This window comes from Cimex lectularius, unplaced genomic scaffold (genome assembly GCF_000648675.2).
Source record: "Cimex lectularius strain Harlan isolate CLEC.00 unplaced genomic scaffold, Clec_2.1 scaffold19, whole genome shotgun sequence".
Classification (NCBI taxonomy): Eukaryota; Metazoa; Arthropoda; class Insecta; order Hemiptera; family Cimicidae; genus Cimex; species Cimex lectularius.
In genome coordinates this window covers 3,138,108-3,151,022 of record NW_019392664.1, presented here as the reverse complement: position 1 = coordinate 3,151,022, position 12,915 = coordinate 3,138,108, and the positions used below count along the sequence as shown (strand labels likewise).

The following is a 12,915-nucleotide window of genomic DNA, read 5'->3' as shown; positions in this document are numbered from 1 at the left end:
ATTATTTTTTCTCATTGTTGAATATGCAGCACCTTGTCAATAAACTTGTTAAATATTTGTGAGTTGCATCTTGCTTCCTCTTAAGCATTCTAAAATTTATTTTCTCTCTGTGTTTTCCTTACTGGCATCAAAATTATTTACCATTGTTGTGTGAGGTACATATTACCTGTACCTAAAAATATAGAGGGAGGATTCATATCGCCCAATCCACATAGAAATAGTGAAGAGAGGGTATGATACATAATCGGAAAGGATGCAGGAAGAAATAAAGGAAAATCAGGGAAAAATATGGTATTGATGTAATATAATTCTGAAAGAAAGAATACACGATAGACTAAAGAATTTGGGTTGTGAATATAAAATAACTAGATAAAAAGGGAAAATAAATAATAAATTAAATTAAAGGAAAAACCCAATGTGGTGGAATGGAATTTTTCATCATTAGTTTCTAATAAAGCTGTGTTTGAAGTCTTCGTTGAGTAAAATGATATTACCTTACACCAACCTCAATAACATGGATGTACATACAGGTTGAGTCATTTTTTGACGCACCATTTGAAAATCAACGTGGGTGCGTTTAAATCTGACTCAAGGCTTATTTCCTTTTTTTTAATACGTTAATAAAAGAAAGTGAGTCAATTTTCGGTGCACCATAGGAAAATCAACGTTGGTGCGACTAATTATGACTCGGCACATTTTATTTTGTTAGTCTCCTACCAAAAAAATAGGCAAGTCACTTTTCAACACACCATTCATTACAAATTAGTTTTAGTAGGTTGGAAGGAAAATAAACAAAACCAATATTATTAAAATTAAATTAAATTCAAACACAATGTTTTTAAAAATTTAAGAAAAATTCTTCACAAATTAATTTGATTAAGGTTTAAGAGTATTTTTTTTCGTCCGATCATCGTTTTACAATAGACTAGGCTACTGTGTTGCAGCAAATGGAGGTCTGTTTGAACAATTATTATAATGATTTTAAACATTTTTGGTTTGCTAACAAAGGAGATTGTTACATTTATTTAATTTTTTACTTTACCTGAAAAAAGGAGATTGTTACATTTATTTAATTTTTTTACTTTACCAGAAAAAAATACTCTTAAACCTTAATCAAATTAATTTGTGAAGAATTTTTTAAAATTTTTACATTGTGTTTGAATAATGTTTTAATAATATTGGTTTTGTTTATTTTCCTTCCAACCTACTAAAACGAATTTGTAACAAATGGTGCGTCGAAAAGTGACTCGCCTATTTTTTGGTACGAGACTAACAAAATAAAATATGCCGAGTCATAATTAGACGCATCAACGTTGATTTTTCTATGGTGCACCGAAAATTGACTCACTTCCTTTTTTTAATATTAAAATCAAAAGAAATAGGCCTTGAGTCAGATTTAAACGCACCCACGTTGATTTTCCAATGGTGCACCGAAAATCGACTCACTTTCTTTTTTTAATGTTAAAATCAAAAGAAATAGGCCTTGAGTCAGATTTAAACGCACCCACGTTGATTTTCCAATGGTGCACCAAAAATTGACTCACCCTGTATATGGATATATCTAATTTAGGACTTTTTATATTGGTTTGGAGCATTCAGAATCACCCAAGTGAATAGTACTTGTAACATGAATAAAATATCGAAATTAAGTAATCGCTCGAAGAAGACTTTTTTAAAAAAAGAAGAAACTTTATTAACCGACAGAGTGACAGGCAGAAGGCTATCGTACGAGTAAGGCAAGAATATTTGGGATTATGGTTTTTATACTATTTTAAAGAAATGTGATTAAGAAGATGGGCGGCCGTCTGGACATGTTGGTCTGAGGGGCGTTTGGTTACTCCTATAACTCCTCCATCCCTAAGTTCAAAGCTCCTGCAAGAAAAAAGGCAGTCTTGTAGAAACAGATGCAGGTGTCGGCTGAGATGCCACTTCTTGATGAGGGTCTTCTTTATATTGACAGTGAAAATAAACGAACATGAAGAATATTAACAGAATGCCCAAAGATATTATGATATAAACATAAATTGTTGAAAATGTCAAGGAAACATTTAATAGTTCCAACGGTTGCATGTTTACATTTAGTCTTATGATTCTTCCTTCTTGAAGGTGGGATAATAGGTCATCTCATGATATCGCTTTTCCCCCACTTGGCTTTTCCTAAACCAAGGAGCCCTCATTTTGACCTTTTAGTTTTGGTTTCATTGCTAATTAGATGATCAAATTTCTTTTTTGTGTATTGATATAGTGCCAAAAGTGAGTTTGATTCGTTCAGTTGGTGATTTATTAGGTCTTATATATATATTTTAATTCATTTTTTTAGTACATCTAAGTCAATTACTGGTAATCATTGTATGAATGTCTAGTATTTATCTAGTATGTGTGCCTGTGGTAGTTGTAACAATATCAGGACCATTCGTCAAGTCAGTTATTTCTACTGGTCTGGCTCTTTTCGCTAAAGTCAAGAGAAGCAGTGCGAATAACGTCCTCATCTATAACAGATACAGGGCTTCCTGACAATTTCCATGGTCTCTTTGTAAGAGTGTGCAAGGGGTGTATTTTACATTGTTTTCTTTGAATTGTGGCTAGTTTTGTATCGTGAGAATAGTTTCCTTTTTTTAGGTTCACAGGTTCCGTAGAAGTTCCTCCGAGACTAGGCTCCCAGCTTTTTGTCTCATAGAACGAAGGAAGTGTGATGGTCGTTCGTCTCCGAGAGTAGACTGTTCAAGGAGCTGCTTAACTTTAACACTTTCACTTTCCTTGAAAGTGTTAAGTAAGCAAACTTTCAAGTCTTCGTACGGTGTCTTGCTAGGATTCCGCAGGATATCAGTTACTTGTTGTAGTTGTGCCAATTCGAGATTGGTGACCACCAGCTGATTTTTAGCAGAACTTGATGCAATTCTCGAAGTAGCGAAGACGGCTTCTATCTGGATGAACCATAAGGCTGGTTGCTCCTCCAGAAAGGCGGTATGCATGGTACCGGACCCACGGCGGATACCTCCTGTGATTGTTCCTGAGGCTGAATGCTGGTGTTAGCCTCATCCATGAGCGTGTCCACATCGGGGTCACCAATTTAGTGACTGGTCATAATCACCAAACTGGTGACCCCTACCTGGAAAACAAATTAGGGGCTGGGAGTAACTTACTGGAAGGACACGCCACACGATACCATTGGTCGACAGCTTTGAGTGGCTCGCCCATTAGGGGAGCTATGTAGTGGTCATTTGTAGCTACCACACATTGCCGGTAGATGCCACTACGACTTATGGAATGTTCTCGCCCTCCACTCTGCAGCCAATCAGAGTAGGGCTCTTCCCTATATAAGCAGAAGCACTGCCTCGCTGGAAGGAGACTCGTCAGTCCGACCAGATCTCAACCATCACTAAAAGGCAACAGGAGACTCGTCAACCCGACGAGATCTCACCAATCACTAATGTAACCGACATCGGCAACAACGACAGCAGACGACTCGTCAGCCCTACGACGTCTCATACGTCACTAATAATTGACTACACTAGATTCGTCACTAAAGGTACACCGTTGACGACAGCAAGTACTCGCAGCATTAGCCTGATTTCGCCTTCTAAAAGCCGACTTGGCCGTAAACGCCAACTGCTGTCCCTCTGCTAATTGCTGTACTCCAATACCTTCGGCTACTGTGGAGTCAACCGAGGCCAACGGTTTACTCATGGTCACAGACCCATCCGTGGTTAAATGTTATGATTGAAATTTTGGGTTGTGCAATTTAATTGATCGTGTGTAGACGATATTGAAAGTTTGTGCAATACATTGCATGATTGACGAAAAGTTGAAAATATATATTACAACCTGGAAAATATTGCACCGTCTGTTGGCATTATTGCGCAATATTAGTCAGTTTGTGAAGTATCAACAAGTGGTGCAGTTCGCATCACCATGGGAGAAAAGAGTGCGGAAAAACAATTCGTTTTGGAATTTATTGAAATGTATCATGGCCTTCCCGCTCTTTGGGTGTTAAATGTAAGATTACTGTAACCGAGCCAAGAAAGGAGAGCAGTACGATGCTCTATTAGAAAAATATCGCGAAAAATACCCAGCCCCCTGCCAAATAGCAGACAGACAAGTATTCAAAAAAATAAATTCTTTGCGGACCAACTTCCGCAAAAAATTAAAATGTATTAGGGATGCTGAAAGAAGTGGTGCCAGTGCGGAGGATGTCGAACCCTCGCTTTGGCACATAGAAGAAATGAAGTTCCTTGCAAATCACGAAACACCTACTGCTTCCGTCAGCACGTTAGACATCTCGGATTCGAGTATTGATGTGGTGGATCACAATGAGGATTTGGACGACCCCACAGTAAGTTATAATATATTCATTTTCATTAATTTTATTTATGATAATTTAATATAATAATTTTATTAATTTTCCTTACGTTTCTCATACACATGAACTCATTATAATGAATGAAATTAAATTAACAACTTATGATTACATATTTTGCAAAATCAAATCAACTTTTTCGCTTCACAGTTTCACATTTTTGAGGAAAGGTATGCTATTTTCAATGGTTAGTCGAGGCTGGTACACCTACAATTTTCCATTGCCATGAAACCTGGCCTTCATTGTTGAAGAAATCAGAATAGGCATCTCTGACCAATTTAGCACTAGTTGTTGCGTTCCTCGAGGAACTGTTAGGCTGAAGTGGTGTTGTCTCATTTACAACATCCCTCCATGATCCGCTCTCGACAACACCGGACTGCAAATTCTCACTATCTACGAGATTTCTTGTTATGTACTCGTGGTCGGCGTTTTCGCAAAAAGTTGTGTAAATAACAACATGCCAAGACAATTATTCGAGCCTTTTCTAGAGACAGCTGTATTGGGTGCTGTAATACTCCAAACCTGCTGACCAAAATCCCGAAGACATTTTCGATTACACGACTCAATCGGTAATTGTGAACTTTTCTCTCCACATTTAATCCTGCTTGAGGGTAGGGTTTCATAAAATTTTCTTTCATTGCGAAAACGCAAAAACGTTCAAACTCCCCCAAAAACGAATGGTAATACTTTCTGACTCCTCGGCAGTTGTGCAGGTTCCGGAATTCCCAGTGTCTTGTCTTCAAGCGCTTGTCCGAACTTGGTGTAACTCATTACACTGCCATCCGATATTCGCCCGTTTATTCCTACATCAACCATGATGAAATCATAATTCGCATTAGCGACTGCCATCATCACAATGCTGAAGAATTTTTTATGGTTGAAATAAAGTGATCCAGAATTGTGGGGTTTCTTTATTGCGACATGTTTCCCATCGACTGCACCCAGACAATTTGGGAAATTCCATTGATCGTAGAAATCTTGCGCGATTTGTTTCCATTCTTCTTCGCTAGTTGTTAACTGGAACAAAGAATAACGATATTATAAAGCAAACTTTTTATTTATTTATTCATTTATTTGTTTGTTGTTTTTTTCTAGGTGAAGTATACACTGTAACACCATGTATTGTAGTACGATGGCCTACGTATGTGGCGCCACGGTCTTAAGTTTTAAGCCAAGCCAGTAAATGTTTAAGAATAAAAATGAATCGGCACAACCGATCTTTACGTATAGGGATTTTGAGGATGTAATTGATGTTTTTAATGGCCAATACGAAATTCCGGTTGAACTTTGGATTACAAATTTTGAGGAACATGCTAAAATGTTCGATTGGACCGACCTCCAGAGCCTAGTTTATGCTAAAAAGAGTTTATCTGGACCAGCTAAACTTTTTGTTTCGAGCGAAAGAAGACTAACAAGCTGGAAATCTCTTAAAAAAAGCTCTATTAGATGAATTTTCCCGAAAGTTATCAGATGCAGATGTTCATGAATTACTAAAAAATAGGAAACTAAAGAGAAATGAAGGGTTTTACGAGTATTTTTGGGCAATGAATGAGCTTGCTACTAGAAGAAACATCGATGAAGGGAGTTTAATTCGGTACGTGTCAGACGGCATTCCCGATAAGCCGTTTAACAAAACAATTTTGTATGGCTCGACCGATTTGCAAAATTTTAGAAAAAATCTTCAACTCTTTCAGTCTATAAAGAGTAAGAGCATGTTCGGATTATCGCCAGGTTTAAAAATGAGTGTGACAATAAAAAATGAGTGTTTTATGTCAAAGCCCCCTGACAAAACTATGAGCCAATTGAATTGCTATAATTGTGGAAGCTTGGGCCATCGAGCAGTAGACTGTAAGAAACCAAAGAGAGAAAGGGGCAGCTGCTATGAATGTGGCTCCAAGGACCACCACATAGCGTCTTGCCCAAGCAGAATGAAAAATACTTCCGGTAATAAAACTCTCAACCTAATTTTCAGGAAAAATCCGAGGAGAGACAATCTTAGATAATTATGGAAATTGTATTTAATGATATGTCAAAGAAAATAAGTATGAATGCTAAAATGAACGCATTGCTGGATTCGGGCAGTCCAATTTCAATATTATCTGCTGACTGTGTACCTGGTTTTGTAAACTTACAACCACCACCCTTAAATACATTCATTGGCGTTAATATGTCTCAGTTAAAGGTTGTAGGTACGTTAGAGTCCGAAATAAGTGTCCAGAATGTAAAAATAAAAATAATGTTTCATGTTGTACCAGAAGGATCAATAACGTTTGCTGCATTGGAAGAGACTTCATTTTTAATTCCAAAATTTCAATAACAATGGGACAATTTTCGGAAGGAAAAGGCATTAAGATTTCAAAAATTGGCGATTCTGAAACTTGTGCTGAGAATAACAGAAATTCTGAAAATGAACTGGAGAAACCAGATATTTTTGATATCGAAATTTTTAACATTTGTAAAGATAATGACAACCTGAATATCGATTCTAGTTTGGACTACTCCAGCAAACAGAAACTGATTGACACGGTTGAAAAATTTTATTTTAGCGCCCCTAGACCAGCGGAACCAAATGTAAATTACGAAATGAATATTTTTCTTGTTCATAACCAGCCGTTCTTTTTTAATGCAAGAAGGATGTCAATCAACGAAAAGACAGTTGCGAAAGAAATCACTGACGACTTGCTTAGGTCTGGTGTTATCAGACCTAGCATTTCAAGAAAAAGAATGGAGAATATCGAATGTGTATTGATTATCGGGAACTCAATAAAATTACCCGGAAGGATAGATTTCCCTTGCCGTTAGTTGACGATCAACTTGATTCTCTCAAAGATAAAGAATATTTCACCCTTTTGGACCTAAAAAATGGGTACTACCATGTTAAAATGCACAAAGTCTCGATTAAATACACTTCGTTTGTCCTACCGTTTGGTCAGTTTGAGTTTACAAAAATGCCGTTTGGGCTCTGTAACGGGCCAGCGCAGTTCCAACGTTTCCTTTCATCAATTTTTAAACCTCTAATAGATAAAAGTGAGGTACTTTTGTATTTTGATGATATTTTAATTGCAACTAAAACAATTGGAGACAATTTGCACATCTTAGGGAAAGTTTTACGACTCCTCGTCGATAATAAATTAGAACTATAAGAATGGACAATGTTTTTTTTTTTTTGCAAAAGGAAATTATTTATTTAGGATACCATGTGAATAAAGATGGAATAAGACCGAATCCGGAAAATGTTAATACAATTATAAATTATCCAGTTCCTACGAACGTTCACGATGTTCAGCGATTCTTAGGCCTTACCTCATATTTTAGACGATTTGTTTGTGGATTTTCTGAAATTGTTGCACCAATTTATGCCCTACTCAAGAAGGACGTCGCGTTTAGATTCGGTGATGAAGAAATGAAGGCGTTCGATTTGCTTAAGCAAAAACTCTCCGAAAGACCAGTTCTCACAATTTATAATCCTGCACTTCCGACAGAACTTCACTGTGATTCAAGCTCTCAAGGGTTTGGTGCTGTACTCATGCAAAAACAAAAGGAAGGTGGTAAATTTCATCAGGTATTTTACTTCAGTCGAAGGACGACTAAGGAAGAGACAAAGTATCACAGTTTTGAGCTCTTTGCGAAACGATTTTGAGGATATGGAGGATAAGGAAAAAAATGCATTTGGTAAGTAATTTTCTGTATGTTATGTTATATTGTCCTAATTTCTTGTTTACAATACATGACTTGTTAAACATATAAAATAATAATTGAATATTATATAAACTATTTAACAAAAGCTGAAAATGTACCCAACAATCTCAACAAATTGAAACTTATCACCCCTTTTCACTACTCATGTCTATTATACTTTACTCATTTGCCAGGGAACTGCCCCGATAGGTGTTACAAAGTATTTACTTAATATTTTTCGAACGTCGTTAGCTTGTAGACCACCCCGTGCTGTTGGAGCTCTTGGCAAATCTTCCAAACCACTTATTGTTGTAGTATCTTCTGGCAAATAACCGTCCCGCTCACGAACAAAATTGTGCAGAACAATGCACGCTTTTACAATGTCAACTGCAAACTCTGGTTCAGCGTTTATAGGTCTGTGGAAGATGCGCCATTTGTTGCTCAATATCCCAAAAGCACACTCGACATAACGCCGAGCCCTACACAAACGATAGTTAAATATTTTCTTTTCAAGCGTTAGGTGTGTTCCACCGTAGGGCCTCATTAAATGTGTGTGGAGACCAAATGCTTCATCTCCAACAAAATAGTAAGGAACTTTAGGAGATTCGGTCCCCGGCAGGCATTTTTCTTCAGGTAATTGTATTGAGTTTGTCTGAATTGATTGCCAAAGAGTAGATTGCTTGAAAATGGAGGGATCACAATCTTTGCCGAAGCTTCCAACATTAACATACACAAAACGATATTTTGAATCAGCTACTGCCATTAATACTACAGAGTAATAGTCTTTGTAATTAAAAAACATGGAACCACTTCTTATTGGGCAATTTATACGAACGTGCTTACCGTCAACAGCACCTATGCAATGTGGAAAATTGGCATTTTTTTCAAAATCAGAAGCAATGGTTTCCAGTTGATATTTAGAGAGTTCACGTATACACTCATTCTTCATAACTAACCAGATGGCTTGGCATACTTCTTTTACTATTTTCCTTGCAGTAGAAATCCCAACTCTGAACGAGTAATGTAGGTCGGTAAAGGTGCACCCACTAGCAAGATATCTAGAAACAAAATTGGTGTAGTGTCACTATCATGCTTTATGAAGATGTTTACAATTTTAAACACTAATTATATATAATTTTTCAGGAAAAGAAGTAACAAAGAGATGGGGAAACCTTCGGGATGCTTTCTCAAAGTCAAAGAGGAAGCTGAAAGAGTCAAAGAAAAGTGGAGCTGGTGCCCGTACATTTAAAAACTACGTCTACGCTGAGCAAATGCAATTTTTAAATAAATTGTTTCAAACGAGGGAAGTTGTAGACAGTTTAGATGGTGGAACCGAAAACAATGAAGACGAAAATGTTGATGCTTTACCAGGAGCCACAGTACCCCCCAAGGAGAACCCCAAACCTCGAGAAAACAAAAGACGTCGCCAGCCGGATGAGGTGGAGATGAAAATTATTAAAGCACTAGAAGAACCTTCACTTAGTCCTCACATTTTATTTTTTCAAGGGCTTTTGCCACATTTAAACAAGTTCGACGATAGCGAAGTTCTTGAATTTCAAATGGGTGTATTGGAAGTGATTTCCAAAATTAAAAACAAACAAAAAACACTGCTCAACCTCAACTCCTTCCACGGGGAACACCTTTCTACTATCCTAGCAATTATCCCTTTCCACAGCATCAATCATTTCCCCCTTCACAAATGTCTTATTCCAATCAATTCAGCTTCAAACCACAAGAGCCCCAAACCTATCAGTCCCACCAATTCAAATATCCCCAGAGTCACAACTACGATTCAAACCAACAGCAGGCCTGCTCTTCAAAAGGGAAGGCAGTTAAACATCCGCAAGGGCAAACGACTGCACAATATTTGGCACACGAAGAATTTGGCAGAACATCTCCAGAGACCTTTCCATCAGCGAGCCCCTCCCCAGCTGGATCAGATACCACTTACGACTTCTCATAATTTCATATTAGTTAAAAAAGTGATTTAAAAAAAATGGTTACAAATAATATCAAATTGCTTGGACTTCTTGTTTTATTGTGGTAGGCATCTTGTGGTTATGTATATTTATTTAGTACATTGGGAACATTAATAAAATTTTACTGAGAGAAAGCATTATATTATATTATATTGTTTACTACTTACCTCAATGTTAAAGCAAGCCTTTCTCGTGAAGGGATACAGTTTCTCATTTTAGTATTCTGATGTTGGATTTCATTTTTCAACTTCTCATGAAGTTCGTCAAAGGATGCAATAGACATTCTGAAGAAGTTGAAAAACTTACTACCATCATGTCTTAATTCTTCAAAAAGAGTGTAGAATGTTGCCGTGTGTTCTCTGCTTCGATTGATCGGATGAATCCAGTACTTGCGCTTAATCCTACGGCGTTTAATACGGCGGTATAATAACCACATTGCAGCTACTCGATTAGGATTCATTATTACGTATTACGTCGTGACTGGAATGGAACTGACTGTTTGACCGGTAAAAATCCGGGTAGTGTGCCAGCACCTGCTACCGGTAAAATATCGGCCGATTTTTTACCGGCCGTCCGAAATCGGTGTGTGTGCAAGTAGCCTAGGGGAGTGCGTTCCGTTTGATACGATCCACATCGATCATTATGGGCCAATTTAAACAACTTTTCGAAAGCATAAATACATTTTAGTTGTTATTGATGCGTTTACTAAATTTATTCGATTATACCCTTGCCGTACGGTAACGACTGCAAAAGTAATCACGCATCTTACTGACTATTTCAGAGCATACAGCCCGCCAAGAAGGATTATATCAGACAGGGGATCATGCTTTACATCGGCTGAGTTCACGAATTTTTTAAGGGACCATAACGTTACACCAGTATTGACGGCTACAGCCACGCCTCGTGCAAATGGCCAGGTCGAGCGTGTGAACAGTGTTGACGGCCATGTTAGGAAAACTTAACGGCGCAAATGACTGGGATTTGAAACTGAGCAAGGTAGAATATTCACTGAACAATGTTCAACACAACTCCACGAAATCAACACCATTTAAACTGCTTTTTGGAGTAGATCAGGCCCGCACACCTTTAGATGGTCTTGGGCCAATCGTGCAAGAACTAGCAGAATGCATCGAAAACACAAGAGATCTAGGTCAAGAGGCAAATGTACAGATTAAGAAATCTCAAGACCACCAGAAGCAGCTCTACGACCACAAGAGAAAAGGAGTCAATCAATATAAAGAAGGAGATTTGGTTGTCATTACTGACCGCGACAATTGTCCTGGTATAAATACAAAGTTATCACCGAAATTTAAGGGACCATATAAAATTAAACATATATTACCAAACGATAGATTTGTTATAAGTGAAGTTGATGGTTTTTCAAGTTGGACGTAATCCATATGAGGGCATCCATTCACCAGACCACATTAAGCCTTATCTAAATAAATGATGATACATGTTAAAAAAAAGTTTATGTTTTTTATTTTGGATTATTTTAGTTAATGTTTTGAGTTATGTTAGTTTGTACTTTTTTATGTTACGTTTGTTTATGTTATATGGAAACCATTATGCTCTTCGTTACTTATGTCATACTTATTATAATGTTATACTTATGTTTAATTATGTTCTGTATTATGTGATTGTCGAAGTATATATGTATGGTAAAGTCAAGGTTGATTTTTATGTCAGAATGGCCGAATGTAAGACCATGTATTGTTGTACGATGGCCTACGGATGTGGCGCCACGGTCTTAAGTGGAGGTTTTAATTACGTTTTATGTTTATTATGTTTTTGTGTATTGTTATTTCTTGTGTTCGTGTTTAATATAGTTGTTCTTGTTTAAGACTGTTTTTCTAAACTAATTCCACCTTTTCCCAACAACACCTTGTAGAAAGAAGATGAAGAAGAAACGTGGACCTCAAGATCCTTCTGAGGAGTTGGTGAAAATGGCTTGCCAGCGCCTTCAACAACCACAAGATGATAGAGACCAAATTGCTGCAGCTTGGGCAGCAGAGCTCAGAAAAATGGATCCGCAACAGGAAATGTTTGCCAAGAAAGCCATTAATGATATATGATTTTGAGGGACAAATGGGGACCCTGAATGGTCATTCGGTATTAAAGAACTCCTCCTTCAATCCTCCTTCACGTGCAACCACCCCATAGAGTGTACAGTCCCTTCCTTCAATCCCACTCAGTAACCCTTCATTCGATCAATTTGATTCCACAGCATATTCCCGTGAGCCTGCGCCAAACGCTAGTACCTATTTCGCTAGTTTTCAATGAGAAGGTTACTTTCAAAATGTATGTTTTCCTACATGTGCGTATGTCCACTGCTTTCTAGCCAATGTACATAAAAATTTTGCCTTTCAAATAAAATGATTAAGTTGAATAAGTGTTTACAATAACTCGTGTGGATTAAGCCCTGTCGATTTTCTTCTTAGAATAGGTGAAAAAAGAAATCCTACGCTATACCCGATGCTACTCTTTTCACATGCCTCCCCGAATTTTTAGAAGGCATCCCCCTTAATTGGTATCGGTTAAATCATACATTATGGGCAAAGTGGGATGACTTTGAAAAGGTCTTTCGGCGTACATTGTTATGTATAGTACATAGATATAGTACAGTCATCGTCTTTGGTCGTTTGCACCCAAAAAACTAGTTATGTCATATACCACGGTATTGTTAATAGTAATTAATCTAGTACTAGTATCAGCAAACCCTGCTCCTATCTTTGATACTGCAATCTCTGATCAACAATCATAGTCACTGGCTATGATTGCAGCTCACCAACGACAAACATAACAACTATATCAGCTTACAGTGTAGCCAACTGTGCACAGGAAACTTCAAAAGTAGTGCCTGAAAATCAACACGTCACCACCGTGTTAGTTAGGAAAAAT

The 12,915-nt window shown here is 37.4% G+C and overlaps 1 protein-coding gene across 1 annotated transcript; it reads left to right on the top strand.

The window, feature by feature from the left end:
* Positions 1-4,222: 4,222 nt before the first annotated feature.
* LOC112126254 lies at positions 4,223-11,897 on the top strand. The gene is made up of 4 exons (XM_024224979.1): positions 4,223-4,333; positions 5,821-5,951; positions 7,767-8,029; positions 9,179-11,897. Exons 1-4 carry the CDS (start codon positions 4,223-4,225, stop codon positions 10,024-10,026), a joined length of 1,353 nt encoding a protein of 450 aa, XP_024080747.1. The 3' UTR covers positions 10,027-11,897.
* The last annotated feature ends 1,018 nt before the right edge of the window (positions 11,898-12,915 follow it).